Below are 19,075 nucleotides of genomic sequence, written 5' to 3' on the forward strand. Positions count from 1 at the left end.
AGAAGTTGGAGGGATTGAAAGCATTTACAAGATTGTCTGAAATTACTGTATTGTTATTTTACACAAATACAGTTATTAAGTATAAAGTTCTTGTAATACTTACAAGTAAACAATTAAAGTATTTGTTTATCTGTTGTGATACTGTCCCTCTTTATTAGTGGAAATAACTCTACAGTGGCCAGTCAGAGAACCTAAACATATGCCAAGGATCAGATTGGAGAAGTTGCTACTTGCTACCAGCTGATCTTTGCTATTGGGAATATAAATCAGCATGGCCTCCTTCAAAAGCAGTCAGAAATCCAGATTTTTAAAATGTTAAACTCTTAATTTTTCAGTGTGCACAGCTGATTAAAAACAACAGAGGTAACAATCCCTGGAGTAGCACAACAATGGGACTCTGTAATGAAGAGAATATGATAGCAGCTTGTCTAATGCAAGTGGTTTTCAACTCTGACTGTACTCTGAATTAGGTGAAAGCGTTTTTTTTTAAAAATATTAATTCCTGGTTCTCACACTTGGAGTTCTGATTTAATTGGGCTTGGGTGGAGTCTGGGCATTAGTGTTTTGAAAGCTCATCATATGTTCTAATGTGAAGCTAGGCCAGACAGCCATCGATCCTGATAAGTAATATTAAGTAATATGGAGTGACAACAGTCCAGAAACCACAGGATCATGTTAACATGACTTCTTGGCACCTTCTCTAATTTATGGCAACTTCACCTATCTTTATCCTTGGCAGTAGTTATTTTCTTTGCTTATGTTTCTAAAACTTGTATTTATAAGACTCTCTTAGAAGCTCATTAAAAATGAAAATTTCCAGGCTTCATCTCAAGAGGTTCTGATTCAGTAAGTGCAACCTTGGAATCTGTATTTTATACCAGCCCCCGAGATGATGGTGATGCAAAGGGTCTGGAAACACTGACCTGTATTGTCTGCTGCTGCTGCTGGACAAATCTGTATCTAGAGTCTTGGCTTCTTCTCTGAGCTCTACATTCCTACATCCAGTTGCCTATTAGACAGATCTTTACTTGGGAATCCCAAACTTTTCATTGAAATGAAAAACATCTTTCTTGAAAGAACTTTTACCTCTTCTCTACACATCCTAGGCACATAGGTGGATTACATTTCCTAGCTTTCCTTCCATCTAGTCGTGTCCATGTGACTACTTTTTCTCCAGTATAATATAAGTAGGACTTCTACTTCTGTATGGGTTCTTGCACATACATGTACCTTTTCCCATGTTGCAGGGTGGGCCCTGGAATGGAAGACAGGAGACGTGTGGCCTCGGAAGCCACGTGTTGAAATAGGGTGGTCATCCTGGTTCCTGGATGATGCGTGGAGCAGTCTCTCACCTGGCATGCCTGGCATAAACTGTTCACAGTAGTTAGACTTCCTTTGTGTATTGACTCATCATTGCATTTTGGGGTATTTTTGTTACAGCAATTTAGACATGTGTTACCGCTAACAATGACAATGTTTTATGTGTTAGAGACCAAACTGAATAACACAGGTAAGATCTCTATTCTAGATGGGAGATCTTAGTCCATATCTCATGCCTAGAATACTTTTAAATGTAAAGATACGGTTTTGTGGAAAGAGCTGTGAACTTGGTCATCAAGCTTCTAATCACACTTCTAATAGTACTGTATAGCATAAAAGGTAATGTGGGAACTCCCTTAGCTTAAGTCACAGTACCCTAGTTCTAAAGTTTCCACATTGAAAAAAAGATAATTGAAGTCTAAACTTATTCTTAAGTTTTCTCTACTAGCTACCAAGCTGCTTTCTCAAAATGATTCTCACAATCTTAGTTCCCTTTTGAAGATCATGTTGACTAGAAATGAAGTAGTCAGTATTTTGTGTGGAATATTTGTTGTTTTTGGATATGGAGAGGAAAGAAGAATTAGGTCCCAGATAAGAAGTAAAATGCTTTCATTTCCCCCTTTCTTCCTCTCCTTAAGTCCCTGCCTTCTACTTTATTGAATTTTACTCTTAACGGGTAAACACACATCTACTTAAACTCAGGGGTCCATCACAACCTGTCTGGTTTGACTGATGTGATGGGCTGGAATTACCTTGGGGGGGGGGGTGCATATTAACAGAGGAGAATCCTGAGCAAAAACCTATTTTCGCAACCAGCATCGAGGTAGTTATGGTGCAGATAGTTTCAGGACTACATTTGAGAAACAGTGCAGTATAGGGCATTAGTTCTTCCCGTCTTCCATTCTCTAGGTAACTTTGCGTCCTTTATGTTCCCAGCATTATGGCTGAAATGTTTGTGATACAGCCGAAGATGCTCTCCTAACTCTTATGTACTTTTTTGAAAATAAAATGTATTAGTTCACTTAAGTATGGTTTTAAATATATCTTTCTAGTAAGCATTCCAGTTGTACTGTTGTTTATATTTCTTCAAAGGCTCTTTTTGATTCGCCTGATAATTCATTGTATTGAACCTATTATATCATGGATGTTGATATCTTCATTTTCTTTTCTTCTTTTTATTAACTTATTAAGTTATTTTTGTTACAGATGTTTCTCCTTTTCCCCCCCATTGACGCCCTCCTCCCTGCTCCCATTCCCCACCCCCCTTCACAGTATGGTCTGTGTTCATTGGTTATCCATATATACATATATGTTCTTTGGTTTATCTCTTCCTGTCGTCTCTCCCCCCCCCCCCATATCCTCATTTTCAACATAGCTAGAAACATTATAGTTTGAAGACTTGATACAAGTTTTCTTGTGTAAACGGAGCTTTGCCTTACTTGCAATGCAAAATTTCTACCCTGTGGTTTTTGAAATGACATTGAAAAATGTGCCCCAGTTTTCAGTATCCCGTTGCCATTTAGCATGTTTCAGAGTAACTGTTAAAATAACCAAAATTCTTTCTTTAAAATTGGGATATTTGCACAAAGGAAGTTATACTAGTTGATGTTGATTGAATTTTATAGATAACCATGAGTGTTGGGACTAACACATTTTTTAAAAAAAATCCTCATCCAAGGATATGTTTTTCATTGATTCTAGAGAGTGGAAGGGAGAAGGTGAGAGAGAGAGAGAGAGAGAGACAGAGAGACAGACAGACAGACATTGATGTGAGAGAGAAGCATAATTGGTTGCCTCCCGTACATGCCCCAACAGGATCAAACCCACAACCTGGCTATGTGTCCTGAGATTTCATGTTTTGCATTTTAAATACTCAGTGACAGTTGTATATGTGGCTTTGTTTTAATGTTTACAGTTCTTCAGGAAATAGCTCTATATTTAAGAATGTCTATCTTAAATTTACTTTATGTATGTGATTTTAGTACATAGATGTTTTTGTGTGAAAAATGAGATTTTACATCTGAAATAAATTTAAGTAATCTTAATGATCAGGAAAACAGAAATGTCTTGAGTATTTCAAATAGAGGGTTAGAGTCACTAGCAATCCAGGGTTACCGTAAGGAATTTAGGTCATATAAAGCCAGGCTAGTATATTTCCAGTTTACCTTGCTCTTATTTTGTGGCCCTTTGGAGTTTCAACCCTTCTTCCCTGGTAAAATCTGGACTCTATTTTTATATTCTAATCCTTTGACGCTATCAAAATTATTTCTCAGCTTTTCATCCTCTCAGCTGCTACTTCTGAAATTGGCAGATACATAAAGGGAAAAGCAGCCCCTAAAAGATAAGCCCATCTCTCTGGGCTTGCTACTCCTCCTGCATAGTGGTTCCATAGTTCTTTACTGAATTATTAGTTTTGATGACTCTAAGCAAATTGCTAAAAATATTTTTTGTCTAGTTTTTCTAGATTTGTTTTTAGTAGTTAAGCTAGAGTTACTTAGTTCTTAATTTTTGGATGTAGAAGTATTTCTTGAGTGTAATTGTAGTATGGTTGAAGTAGCAGAAATTGAGGTGAGCCTTGCATTAATGGTATCTTTGGCTTGAGCACTATGGGATATAAATATTTTTTAAGTGATATGTCAAACATTTTATTAGAAAATGTCTTGAATATATAGTATAGAGTTAAAACTATGAGTGAGTGCACAGAAATACAAGCTGTTAAACCAAGGACAATGGAAGACTTTAAATTTTTCTATTAACTATTTTGTGTTTATTTGTTCATTAGTCATCTGATAGTGTTTAGTTGCATAGATTGTAGTAGCAGACACCAAAAATTTAAGAAAAATTATAGGAGAAAAAAAATCTTTAAATTTTATTTTTTATTAAAAAAGGTTACTTTTTAAGTGTTTTATTTATAAAAGGTTGCCTTTGAATCTTTGCTGACTTTCCCTATAGATTGGGTAAAAAGCATGCCAAAGGATAAGGATTGCTGTGTTAAGGTATATATTGCATTTTTCTGAATAATGGAAAAATAAATAACAAAAATATAGGCGGTTGGATGATTTCTTGGTCAGTATACATTGGAAGATTTGCCTTTGCAGAGAGATTATCCTGAATTGGAGGAACCTAATCATGGTGCATTAATTTCTTAGTGACCCTCTGGGTGGGTGACCTAGCACCAGCTGTTGGTAGCTTGTCAAGTAATGCTGTGCTATTTGGGTATTCAAAAGAAATCATTAAAATGTATACTAACGATATTCTGACAGTAGTTGGTCTCACAATTTGTTTCATTAAATTAATATTAAGAATGAAAATTCTTTTCTCAAAGATAAAAAGTTCTGTTCATTTTCTTTTAAAAATCCTTTCAGATCATGTTAAATAAGGAGCTATATTTTTTATATATCACATTTTTAGAGAAAAATAGACACCTTTCTCTTTCATAATCATGCATAAAATATACAAATCAAGATGTACAGCTGAATGAATTACTGTAAGTGTAACCATAATTTAGTTTAAGAAATAGAACACTTGTATCCAGAAGCTTCTTTTTACCTCTACTCAATAGCTTTACTCTTCCTTCCCAAAGGTGATCATTATTCTAACTTAAAGCAATTTTAATAGTCAATGGGAAAAATTACATTTGTGACTTCCAAAATTTTTTGTCAAAACATTAAACTTTGTCAATTAGAAATGTACATGGAAATGAAAAAAAAAAAAAGATACAACTAATATTTATTCAGTACATTGCAATTTAGCACATTAGAAACATTGAGGGTTAAAAAGTTTTATTTCTTTGTAAAAAACTTACCTAGTGGTTTGAACAGTTTGCCATCTCATTGTATAACTTAAGATAAAGAAGTAACATCTTTTTTATGCCTTGGTGAATTGTCATAATCCATTCTAAGTTTGGATCAATTTCTAGCACTTTTCTTTGCCTTTTCACTGTGAAATATCTCTGAGTTCCTTTACTGTGAAGTTTCATGTTAGTTTCTCTTCCTCCCTTACATCTGTCCTTTTGGTCACAGTCACCTTCGTCCTTTATGTCATTAAGTTTGCCTTCAATAATTTCCTCTACACTGTCTGGGGGTCTCTTGAAGGGAAACATTGTGAACATTCCCATGGTTAGCTATTTTTTCTGTAACTCCATTTATGTTCAATTTGAATTTCACTCCTATCATTAGCACTTTGGTATTTCTTGGCTTCACATTTGTCTTTGTTTGCCAGTTCTCTTTCAATTATCCATTTTTATAAAATGTCACATGGGTTTATCACAGGGAGACAAGAAAGGCAACAAAACTGCATGTTTTGCTATCTATATGAACTGAATAACAGAAGCATGGTGACTAATCCAAAAGACTGAAAGATGTGATGTAATTAGTCACAGATGATTTTTCGGATTGAGCTAGGAGCTTTGTACCCCTTTATAATCCCATCAGCAAGGTATGTAATTCCAGTTGTTTCATATCCTTGTCAACACTTGGTATTTTCAGTGTTTTTAAAAAATGTAATGATTTTATATGTACTTATGTGTGTTTTTGTAGGCATTATTTTTGATGCCATTCCCATTTTACAGATGAGGAAACAGCACAGAGAAGTTAAGTAACTGTCAAACATCTCCCACAGTCAACAAATGATGGAGCCAGGATTTGAATCCTGGTGACGTGTTCCAGAGCCTATGTACTTAACTATTGGGCTCTATATAAAATGAAAGATTTAAAATAAAGTTTCAGAAAATACTTTGCTTGGAAATGTAGCGAGTAATTTGAAAGTTTAGCAGAGTGGAAGAAATTTTAATACTTGGTGTTGGATATATTATAAAGAAACATTTTAGAATTGATAAGTGGTTCAAGAAACCTCTAGAATGTTTCTACATATTTCTTAAACTGATAGATTAAATTTATGAGAGTGTGTAGGTGCAAGCTCATGTGCGCATATATCTGTGTATCTCAGGGTTTCTGAACTTCAGCACTATTGGCATTTTGGCTGGATAGTTTTTTTTGGGGGGGGGGGACTCTCCTTACCTCTACCCACTAGATGCCAATAGTACCCCACCCCCCAGTTGTACAGTAAAAAGTGTCATGTCTTCAGACTGATTTCCACATGCACTCCTGGGAGCAAAATTACTGTTATTTGAGAATCAATAATATAGTAACAAGCCTCATTTAATAAAAACGTTTTTTATTCTTGCATATATTTGGAATATTTTTTATGTTCATAATTGGGATAAGCAGGTTTTTGCATTCAGAGTACCAGCATCTCAGAACAGTAATAATAGCTATACCAATCCACATGAGTACAGTTAAGCATCAGTGAGCTACTTTTATAGGTTACTTTTTCTTTCTGAAGTGTATAATACAGCTACATAATTACTAGGGAGAATCTTAGCCATCCAGACTTTTTATTGGGTTGGAAGGTTGGTGTTGGGGGTAGGTAGAAGAGTGGGGGAAGGTGGCATTGAGCAGTGGAACATCAGTTATCTTTAAAAAATCTAAAATAAGGAACTTGAGAGAATATTGACACATCAGGTAAAATATTTAGTTACGTAAGTTGTTTATGATAGTTAAAGTGACTTATCTAATGTGAAATGTTTGGTCTTCCACTTAAATAGGAACTATAAATTAAATAGAAAAAATAGCTTCAATATTTTTATTATTGTTATTATTTTAATCTTTATCTGAAGATATTTTTCTATTCATCTTCAGATAGCATGGGAGGGAGAAAAAGGGAAAGAGAGAGAAAAATCGACATGAGAGGGACACATCAACTGGTTGCCTCCCGCACGACCCTGACCAGGCCCGGGGACAAACTGCAACCAAGGTACATGCCCTTGGCCGGAATTGAACCCATGACTCATTGGTCCATGGGCTGACACTACCACTGAGCCAAATCGGCCAGGGCAAAAAAATAGCTTCAATATTAATTTCTTATTAAATAAAAATAAATTTTAGAAGTTAACATTATAAAAGTAGTGCCGTCACATTATGGAAGTAATCTGAAAAGAAAGGAAAAAATTCCTACTGCGTTTACTAGGAATAAGTTTAACAGTGAAAGCATTATTGATTTTCTAGTGAATTATATGCTTTAAAGACTTATTGCACTCAATTATCGTGTCAGAGAATTAGACGTAAGCCTATGAAAGTGTTTTCCTTAGGTGTGAGGTTAGATAAGATATAAGGTTGCTCAGTTTGCCTGTACAATACTGTCTTTCTTTTTTTTTTTTTTTTTTTTAATATAAGCCTTTGAATATTCATTTTTACCTAAATTTATCATAAATTATGGTGGAAGACAAAAATCTAAGAAAATTGGGATTCAGCTGTCTTATATAACTACCATCAAGTGTACTAGTACCTTATAGTATCTGTAGAGTGCCCACCATTATTCATAGTAGCTGTATAATTGTGTCAGTATTGAAAAATTAAACAGTGATAAACATTAAGAAACATCTCATTTATGGATTACTGGGTTGTTTTAATAATCGTTACTTTTTTCTTCAAAAATAGAAACTAATGGCTGTCATTTGAAGCCAAGTGCAAACTACGTTGAACAGGTGTTGCACCAAGAAAAAGAAGAAATTCAATGTATTCTGTAGCCTTTTTTTGACATTAAATAGGAAACGTCAGATGTGTCTAGTCATGTAAATAGAGGGAGAGAGAAAGGAAACTAGTTAGTGAAGGAAAAGGCTTTCTGACAGTCAGAAAAACATATTTGCAGGCCTAACTTGTAAATGCTTTCTGTATGAACTTTGAAGTTTAACCTCGTTTTATGGGCTAGAGTAGTGTTTCCCTTTTTAGGACCACGAAATCCCTACCGATTTCTAGCCCAACCCAAATTGTGTCTTATTTATGAAGATGATTATGTGTCTTATGAGTCTCTTCACACTCATTTTCACTATTGGATGGGATTATTTATCTGTGTGATAGGGAAAATGTAAAATAACTTGGCCTATCTTAAATACTTATTTTGTGAGATGATACCTTTATTTGTCTTTCCTCCATTGACTTTGTATTTTTCTCTTTTTTTATTGGTATGTTCATCTTATTTAGTCATTTTGTCAGCATTTGTTATGTAGTAAATATCAATATTTAAGACTTTGCCGTTGATGTTGAAATTTTATTCCTCAATTGGAAATGTGCTTTAAATCTAATTATAATTTTCAACTTTAGTGGCCTTTTTTGTGTGTACTTTAAACTTGGCATTTTGATATAGAGTGGTTTCTTCCTAGAGGCTTACAGTTACTTGATATTTTTTTCTTATATACAGGGGTGGGCAAAAGTAGGTTTACAGTTGTGAATACCCAAAACACCCTGTTTAGTCTTGTATCCCTATTTATTAATTATTGTATTACTTTCCATACAAACAACTGTAAACCTACTTTTGCCCACCCCTGTATATATTTTTGAGGGATGTTTTGTTTTTTTATCCTCACCCGAGGACATTTTTACATTTTTTGGTTCAGATAGAGTGCGAGGGAGAGAGAGGAAGAGAGAGAGAAATATCGATGTGAAAGGGACACATCGAGTGGCTGCCACCCGCACGACCAACCAGAGCCGGGGACAAACTGCAACCGAGGTACGCGCCCTTAGCGGGAATGAACCCGGGTCTCTCTGGACCGCAGGCCGACGCTCTAACCGCTGAGCCAAACCGGCCAGGGCTCGAGGGGTGTTTTTCTTCTGTTCCTTTTCTCCAAATGTTTAGCTTTTTCATCAAACTGACGTTATCATAATGTGTTATAAATAGGGAATTGATCACTCTCCTCCCCAAATTGAAATTAGGTAATAAATATTAGATAAAATATTTAAAAACTTGAGGGTCCATATATTTGGGGGAAGAAGGTGAGATAACTGATGATGAAAAGACAAGAACCTAAAACTGTAATACTGGACACCAGTCATTGCAAAGTTGCTGTGTTCAGAGACATTAGGAAAATGAAGCTCAAGAGAGGTTGAGTACATTGATTAAGGTCAAAGGCCATATTATATGCAGGCAGATGGACTAATTTTTGAACCTGTATTTGCCTATAGGAAATGCTCTGACAACTGCCACTGTAAATAAGTGTATTTAATTTTATTAAACTCAGTGTTTCCCAGTTATTTACCCACAAAACCCTAATGGATTAGTATTTTGTGGAACATATTTTGAGGAAGGCCTTTTTTTTTTTTTTTTTATCCTCACCCGAGGATATTTTTCCATTTTTTGTACAGATAGAGTGGGAGGGAGAGAGAGGAAGAGAGAGAGAGAGAGAGAGAAACATCGATGTGAAGGGACACATCGAGTGGCTGCCACCCGCACGACCAACCAGGGCCGGGGACAAACTGCAACCGAAGTACGTGCCCTTAGCGGGAACTGAACCCGGGTCTCTCCGGACCGCAGGCCGACGCTCTAACCACTGAACCAAATCGGCCAGGGCGAGGAAGGCCTTTTTATATGATAAATATTTAAGTTAAATTATTTATAAAAATATAAGTTAAAGTCTCTGGTAGAAAAGAACATAAGAATTAGCCAAAACATATTTCTATCATTATGCAATTAATTTACTTTTCAAAAATACAATTAAACTTCTAAAGCACAAAAATCTTTGCAATATTGGTAAGGGGTAAGGTGGAAAAAAAAATCCCCATATCTTTCTTTATATTCTGTGTGAGAAGTATAAAGCTATAGGTCTCCTCTTTATTCTTTTTTTTTGAAATTTTTTTTTCTTTATTGATTTCAGAGAGAGGAACGGGGGAGAGAGCGAGAGAGATAGAATCATCAATGAGTGAGAACATCAATTGGCCACCTCATACATGCCCTCCACTGGGGATAGGGTCCACAACCTGGGCATGAGCCCTGACTGGGAATGGAACCAGTGACCTCCTGGTGCATGGGTCAGTGCTCAGCCACTGAGCCACACCGGCGGGGCCTCTTATTTATTTTTTTTATTTTTTTATTTATTTTTTATCCTCACCCGAGGACACTTTTCATTTTTTGCTCAGATAGTGTGGAAGGGAGAGAGAGGAGGAGAGAGAGAAACATCGACGTGAAAGAGACACATCGAGTGGCTGCCACCCGCACGACCAACCAGGGCCGGGGACAAACTGCAACGGAGGTACGTGCCCGTAGCGGGAACCGAACCCGGGTCTCTCTGGACCGCAGGCCCACGCTCTAACCGCTGAGCCAAACCGGCCAGGGCTATTTTTTAATAAATTGTATGTGAAAACTTTCAGGAAGTGCATAATTGTTTAGATCAGGAGCCAGCAAACTACAACCCATGGGCCAAATCTGAACAGTTGTCTGCTTTTGTAAATAAAGTTTTATTGGAACACAGCCATGCACATTAGTTTACATATTGTCTCTGGCTGCTATTGTGCTATAGTGGAGTGTTGACGAATTGTGCTAGAGACCTAATAGCCCACAAAACCTAAAATATTTATCATTTGGCCTTTTACCAGAAATGTTTGTTGATGCCTATTTTAGCGAATGGCCTTTCTGCCTAATTTTTTTTTTTTTAATTGATCTTAGAGAGAGAGAGAGATTATGATGTGAGAGAGAAATATGGGATCTGTTGCCTCCCACACACATCCTGACTGGGGATCAAACCTGCAACCTGAGTATATGCCCTGACTGGGAATTGAACTTTCTGGTGTATGGGACAATACTACCACTAACTGAGCCACGCTCTGCTTACTTTTCACTTTATATGTGCTTCATCTGTGTAAAGAACTTCATGACTGGAGTTCTTGACATTGAATTATCCACAGTTCATCCACTGTAAAGCAAATTCCTTGCAAAGCAGAGATGGTTTGGTTTGAGAGGTTTTATTTTTGTGAGTAGGTTTTTAACTCTTACATATATGCAAAATACCATAGTTAATTTCTTGCTGCAGAGTTTTTACTTATTTGATGGAAATCATAGTAGGGTATTATCAATAGAAATGGCTAACATCTGTTGAATGCTGTGTACTAGGCTCTGTTCTAAGTGCTTTACATATCTTATCTCCTTATTCCTTGCAACAAGCCTGCAAGGTAGGTACTGTTATTGCTTCCACTTTATAGATGTGGAAATTAAGGCATAGGGAGGGTAAGTAGCTCGCTGAAGATCATAAACTCAATAGTAGTTACTTTGGAAGGGTCTTTCAGTATATAGAAGGCTAGTTTACAGAGATCTTTAACTTGTCCTAGCCCCCTTTTCTTCCATTACTGAGTAATGTTTCTGTTAAAGTTATTATTTTTTTTAATTTATGCATTCATTGGTTGATTCTTGTATGTGTCTTGACTGGAGATCGAACCTGCAACTTTGGTGCACTGGGATGACGCTCCAACCAACGTTGCAACCTGGTCAGGGCTCTGTTAAGTTTTTTTTTTTTTTTTAACCTCACCCGAGGATATTTTTCCATTTTTTGTACAGATAGAGTGGGAGGGAGAGAGAGGAAGGGAGAGAGAGAGAGAAACATCGACGTGAAGGGACACATCGAGTGGCTGCCACCCGCACGACCAACCAGGGCCGGGGACAAACTGCAACCGAAGTACGTGCCCTTAGCGGGAACCGAACCCGGGTCTCTCCGGACCGCAGGCCAACGCTCTAACCGCTGAGCCAAACTGGCCAGGGCTCTGTTAAGTTTTATATACAGGGCTAGTATGTTTGGTACTTCGGTGCTGTATAATTCTATAAACTCTAATAAGGCCCTCTGACTCTATCATTATGCCCTTCCCACCAACATATGATGCCTTCACAGAACAGGTTGAGTGATTATTGTAAATATAAGTTGTAATCTTTTCACTACCTTGTTTTTTGTTGGGTTCCATCCCTCTTGTCACATCTCTGTTTATATAGCACCTTCTCAGAGAGGTTCTCCTTGACCATTTTATCTAAAATAACCTCCCCCACAATTACCTTTCTTTATAGTACTTGCCACTGTGAAATGTTTTATTTATATGCTGGTTTTGCAATTAGAATATAAGCTTCATAAGGGCAAAGCCTGATCTTTTCTGTATCAAAATAGAGTGTATATGTTTTCTACTATTTTTTCATCCCTTTTCTATAACTGGAATCTAACTTCCCAGTGATGAAATCACTTTCCTCCCAACCCACTTGCTTCGTAATTTGTTGATTCTTGAGATGAATTCTGGGCATGCTTCTTGCACTTTAGTATCTTTTCCAAATCACACTGTTTCAGTGTCATGTTTAAACTTCCCTATTTATACCAACTACTCTGACCTCCTCCTTGTGCTCTCTAATAAATTTTCAGGATCCCATTTCTTCTTCCTTCATCGTTATACTTTCTGGCTAAAATCCTGATTTGATAATACTTTTAACACTAGGTCGGTCTTGTGTTTTTCAGCTTTTATCTTTAGCTATCTGCAGGCATGGCAAATCCTAGAAACATCACTGGGAATTGTTCTGCCTGTTTCATGAGTTTCTGCTTTTGGCTTAGAGATATCATACTGATATATACATAGCTCTTACATGTTAGTGAGGCTCTCTGATTCTGAGGACCTTCTCAAAGTTTTGTGTGCGTCAGAATCACCTGGAGAGCCTTGTCAAAGCCCAGAATCCTGGGTCTCACCCCCCTCCCCCAGATTCTGATTTAGTAGGTATGATGTGATGCCTCTTAATTTGCATTTCTATCACCTTCCCAGGTAATGCTAATGCAAACCTAAGGACTTGTGTTTTGAGGAACACTGCTCTAATTAATACTTTCCCTCAAAGGATGAATATCAGAACTTTCCACTCTGCCTCAAGCTTCTTTCACATTCCTACTTTGTTTACTCTGTGTTTTTTTTTTTCATCCTCACCCGAGGACAATTTTCCACTTTTTGTTCAGGTACAGTGGGAGGGAGAGAGAGGAACAGAGAGAGAGAGAGAAACATCGATGTGAAAGGGACACATCGAGTGGCTGCCACCCGCACGACTGACCAGTGCAGGGGACAAACTGCAACCGAGGTACATGCCCTTAGCGGGAACTGAACCCGGGTCTCTCGGGACCGCAGGCCGACGCTCTAACCGCTGAGCCAAACCGGCTAGGGCTTGTTTACTCTCTGTTGATGACTTTCTGAGAAGAGATTTCTCTTCTGGAAATAATATTTCTTTCTGTCCTTTTCATTTTCTTCTAGTCTTTCTTTCAATGTCATTGTCTTCTACTTAGTTTCTTTGTCTCATTTTCTGTTGATTTTTGGCTCCTTCCTTGTCAACGAACATTCTTGTGTCTTGGATTATCAGTTTCTCTTTCTATAGGAAATTAACTTTTCCCCTCAACTTCCAAATGTGATTAGATAAGCCCCTACCCTCAAAACATTGTCCCAATTGTCTCCCTCCTACCCTCTGTCAACTTTTATTGGCAGAAAAGTAATGGCTTAACTCTTTTAGTAAAAATATCTTAATTTCTTATCATCTGTTTTGGCTTCCAAAATTGCTGGATGGTCCACTCACTGGTCATGTGACTCCTAGGTCTTAAATTTAGAGATCTCTTCCAGCTTCTGCAGTATTTGATATACTTTCTTTTCCCTTTTAATAATTTTCTTCCTTTGCTTTCTACTCACAGCTTTTAATTTTTTTTTTCACTATTCTGACTACTCTGTTCTTATTCACATAATACCCTTTAATCCCTCTCTGTTTTCTCTTGAATCTTGGTATGCTTTTCCACCATCTAAATTTGTGCTGTCCAAAATGGGACCAGTAGCTGAGTGCCTATTGAGCATGTGAAATATGGCCAGTTCCCACTGAGATGTTCTGTTAATACAAAGTACACACCAATTTTCAAGATTTAAGATGAAAAAGAGAATGTAGCCTGTCGGGTGTGGCTCCATTAGTTGGAGCATTATCCCATACATGGAAAAGATTGTGGATTTCATTCCCACTCGGGACACATGCATAGGTTGCGGGTTCAGTCCCTAGTTGGGGGCATAGGAGAGGCATCCAATTGATGTTTCTCTCTCTCTCTCTCTTTCTCTCTCTCTCTCTTAAATCAGTAAAACATATCCTCGGGTGACAATTAAAAAAAGATGAAAAATAATATAAAATATCCCTCCAAAATTTTTGATATTGATTGCTTGTTGCTAATATTTTGAATATATTGGGTTAAGTAAAAAAAAAAAAAAAATTACTAAAATTAATTTCAACTATGTCTCTTTACTTTTCAAATATGGTTAGTACACTTGTGGCTCAAAACAAGGTTGATCTGAATTTTATCTTTAAAAACCTCCAGGTCAACGTTCCATCTAATGCACATTTGTCTTCTGATTTACACCACTAGCCCTTTGGCACATTTATGCCCCATTCTCCCAGTTTAATACTGAGCTTCTTCAGAGTCAGGGTAATTTGTCATCGTTTTTGTCATATATTGGGATGTAGGCATATGTATAAAAAAATGTATATACATATATGTGAATAAATGACGGCTAATATTACCACTTTATCAAAGAGAGAACTTATGGTAGATGATACCAATTATGATGTTTTTGCTTGATGTCATGGTCAGTAAGAGAGATTGATGCGAAGGGGAGGAGAGACATTGCTCTGAAATATTAAAATCTGACATGACTGTCCCCAGGTGTACCCAGCCACCCCGACCAATGATAATTCTGAACTGTTTGTTCTGTTGTGGTTTTACCGCCATCTGGTGTCAGGATTAGGAAACTGTAGTTCAGCATTTCTTTCCTTTCCCCTAGAGAAAGTAGGCAATCTTTCCTCTCTATATGGACCTGCTCTTCTCTATCCCTAAAGTAAGTTAGTGGTAAGAGTTCATTTAATTTCAGTGTAGTAAACCTTCTTGGAGCACTATTCCCTTGGCTTCCCTGATAACTTACCAGCTTCCATGACCTTCCTCTTTTATTTTCAGATGTGGTAGTTTTCTAGACCCAAATTCTGGGCTCCTCTTTTCATCCCTTGTTTTGTTATCCTTATTCAAGGCTAAATACTGCTTATCCACAGACAATTTTAAATTTATTGTTTCAACCAAAAATCTCTTCTGGTCTTAGCATCAGTATCTCTAGTTGCCTACCAAGATGTTACATGAGCTCTTGAAATTTAACATGTTCAAGTCTAAAATGTGGATTTCTCCTACCCGAGCCCTATTTCTTAAAATTTTCTTTTCTCATTTCAGTAATTCATCATGCCAGAATTCTGGTAATCAGCTTGACATTTACTGTACTTACACTTGTTAAACATTTACCATGTGCCATTGACTCTACCAAGGTGTGTTCTTGTACAGGTTCAATTTGTAGCTCCTTTTGTGTTCCTGCCATATCTAAGCTACCACCGTCTCTTGCCTGGACTGAGTAGGTTACCATTAGTCTCCCTGCATGCACTCTTGATTGCATTCACATGTTTTTTGTTTTTTGTTTTTTATCCTCACCTGAGGATATTTTTTCCATTTTTTTGTACAGATAGAGTGGGAGGGAGAGAGAGGAAGGGAGAGAGAGAGAGAAACATCGACGTGAAGGGACACATCGAGCGGCTGCCACCCGCACGACCAACCAGGGCCGGGGACAAACTGCAACCGAAGTACGTGCCCTTAGCGGAAACCGAACCCGGGTCTCTCTGGACCGCAGGCCGACGCTCTAACCGCTGAGCCAAATTGGCCAGGGCTGTTTTTTTTTTTTTAATACCAGCCTTTCCTACTTACCTGAGTGTCCCATGGTGACAGAGACTGCATACTTTTGGTTCAATTTGGGTCCTTAGCGCCTGGTTCAGTTCCTAAAACCTGTGCAATACCCATATAACCACTCTGGCTCCAAGTGATTTGATATGACTCCTGTAGTTTTAGTGATTAAACTTTAGTATTAGTGTTTTGTTTCAGTTCATTAATCATAAATGAGTTTAGCTGTTTCTGCTTTTGCCTAGAGAAACTTAAGTGTATCTATAAAGGCAATATATTATGGATACTAATGAGCTAATGACAGCAACCTGGTTACATATTGGGGACTACCAGTCAATATGCTGAAATTATTTTTGGGCATCTGAAATTCCATGCCATTGGTTTGACTTTTAGCATTCTCTGTCTGAAATTTTAAATTCTTTAATTTTAATGTGGAGATATATTTGCTAAATCTTCAATTAAAACCTGTCTGATTCTAAATGTTCTTTTAAATAGAAGCTCGAGTCTTGATAGTTTCATTTAATAATTTTGATTTGCTTTGTGTTTTAAAGATAATTTTGCTTTATAAAGTTGTATTACTTGGGCTTGCTCTCTGCCTTGAAATAATATTACCTAATAAAGAAATTCAATTTATAACAATAAACATGATTTATAAAAAATTTGTTTTTAGCCCTAGCCAGTTTGACTCAGTGGTTCGATTCAAGGGCATGTACCTCGTTTTCGGTTCGCCCTGGTTGGGGTCGTGAGGGAGGCAATCAGTCAATGTGTCTCTCTTACATTGATGTTTTTCTTTCCCGCTTCATCTCACTTTATCTGAAGATAAATGGAAAGGTATCCTTGGGTGAGGATTTAAAAAAAAAGGTTTTTAGAGCTAGGTAACAATCTTAATACTAAGGATACAGATTCAGAAGGCAAGGACTTAATAGGAATTTATCAGGGTTTTTCAGCCTTGGCATTATTAACGTTTTGGGTCGTATAGTTTATTGTTGTGTGTATGGGAACTGTCCTGTGCATTGTAGGGTTTTAGCAGCATCCCTGCCCTCTACCCACCAGTGGTACCCCTTCCTCTCCAGTTGTGACAACAAAAATGTCTGTAGGTGTAGGCAAATGGTCATGTGGGGGATAAAATCGCACCATTTGAAATCAGCACATACCATACTTAGAAGGGGATAATAGGCCATGAAAGTCTTTGGCGTCTCCTAGGTGTCTTTGACAGCATGATAGCTGTGTGGTATATTGTTAATTGCAAAAAGAAGTAGATTATGTGACTGTATGCTTTTAACATTTTAAAATATCTACTTGCATAGAATAAAGTAACTTTGCACTTACCTACCTGGTTCTATCACAAACTGTGACAAAATGATGCACTCTATAACATATTCCACTGATAAAGTTTCATTTTGTGGACTTATTTCACAGGCTTAGATGGTGGTAGAAAAGGGAACCAAGGTAACAACTTGAAGAGCAGCTTCCAATCAGAGCTTTTGCCTTTTGTCTTTGTATTCATAGGGTTTAGGATATAATTAACTTCTTTTCTTTTCTTTTCTAAGGGACATGAGAGATGGCGGCTTTAGAAGAAAAAGTTTCCATGCTTCCCATTATGTGAGAGACCGGTCTCCTCATAAAAGAGAAACTCCTTTTTTAAGAGACTCACCTGTGGGCAGAAAGGATTCTCCACACAGCAGATCTGGCTCCAGTGTCAGTAGTAGAAGCTACTCTCCAGAAAGAAGCAAAACGTACTCTTTCCATCAGTCTCAACACAGAAGTATGTATTTTAAAGACTTTTTCTTTTACAACCTCCACTGATGAGGAAATATGGAGTCAGATTGCCTTATAGGTGTTGTAAGAGATATATTTTTTAACGTTTTCTTTTCAAAAATTTCAAACTTAAAGAAAAATTGAAAGAATAGTATACTATACACACAGGCACATGCTCGTTTTTTGAGCCATTTCAAGTTGCATTCCACATGACATTTCACTCCTCATTCTTTAGAATTGAAGAGGTGTGTTTATAAGCTTGTTGGAAAATCACACACTCCTGTGTTTTCTGCTGTTTCGTGCTGGTCCAACCTCTTTACTCTTTTGTCACTGTGTAGTATGTCTCTCTCTCTCTCTTTATCTCTCTCTCTCTCTCTCTCTGTGTGTGTGTGTGTGTGTGTATGTATCATATATATATGTGTGTGTATATATATCTCTCTCTCTCAGTGGTTTACTCTAAATATAAGGTATAGCCTTATAGAATTTAGAGTTAAACTTACCTTAGGTTTATTCTTTTGCACCTTCAATTTGTTTTCATTAAATTTGGATAGGCATGGCATTCTGTGCAGTCATGTCATCCTGACTGAGTTGCTCAGTGTGTGTTGAAATAAATAAATGAAATCTTCTTGTTTTATCTTTTTAGACTCTGCTACCTACAGTTGAGCTCATTCACAAAAAATTTTCTTATGCCTTCTATATCCAAGGCTCTGTGTCAAATAGAAAGATATCCCTACCACTAAGGAATTACAATATGTATATGTATTTCCCCCCAACTAATAACAACTTTATCAATTTGTAAATATGGCATATATAAAATATAACTTTGATGCAAGAATCGATATGTCATAAATGAGCTAATGTGATATGGCTGGTCAAAGTAAGGGAGATTCTCACTCTGGAGATGGAAGAACATGTCATGGAAGAAATGATATTTGGGCTTATCTTATTTATTTTTTTCATTCTCACCTATGGATATTCATTGATTCTTAGAGCGGAAGGTGGGAAAGGAGAGGGGGGAGAATCATCGATGTGAGAGAGATACATTGATTGGTTGCCTCTTGCACGACCCTGACCCTTTGGTCTGCAAGCCAACGCTCTAACCACTGAGAAAAACTGTCCAGGGCTGGGCTTACTTTTTATTTCAGATTTCTATAAGTGGAGAAGTATCTTCTAGGTATAAGGAATTATAAGCTAAGGTACAGAAATCAGAAAAGTCTAGGATATTTATTTTTCTTTCTAACTTCTTTTCTATTAACTGTTTTTTTCAAATAATAAGATTTTTAACAGTCTTTGCCTCATGCATGTTAAGAGTGATGGAAGAACACTTCACATTATCAGAATGTCTCCAGGGGAGCTGTTGCTGGATTCCTGTGCTTAAGAAACATTTATTAATTGTCTACTATTTTTAGAGCTAGGTAGAGTGGGGCT

At 37.1% G+C, this 19,075-nt stretch overlaps 1 protein-coding gene across 8 annotated transcripts in view; it reads left to right on the forward strand.

Moving 5' to 3' along the window:
* The window catches only part of PPHLN1 (periphilin 1), a 129,210-nt gene that overhangs the window by 40,475 nt on the left and 69,660 nt on the right, over positions 1 to 19,075 (forward strand). For all 8 annotated transcript variants that reach the window (XM_036251405.1, XM_036251402.1, XM_036251403.1 and 5 more), the window contains one exon: positions 17,440 to 17,654. In XM_036251405.1, coding sequence (XP_036107298.1) covers positions 17,440 to 17,654 — 215 coding nt within the window. The remainder of the gene's footprint in view (positions 1 to 17,439; positions 17,655 to 19,075) is intronic.

The sequence above is a fragment of the Molossus molossus genome, unplaced genomic scaffold, assembly GCF_014108415.1.
Source record: "Molossus molossus isolate mMolMol1 unplaced genomic scaffold, mMolMol1.p scaffold_m16_p_10, whole genome shotgun sequence".
In the NCBI taxonomy this organism is placed as follows: domain Eukaryota; kingdom Metazoa; phylum Chordata; class Mammalia; order Chiroptera; family Molossidae; genus Molossus; species Molossus molossus.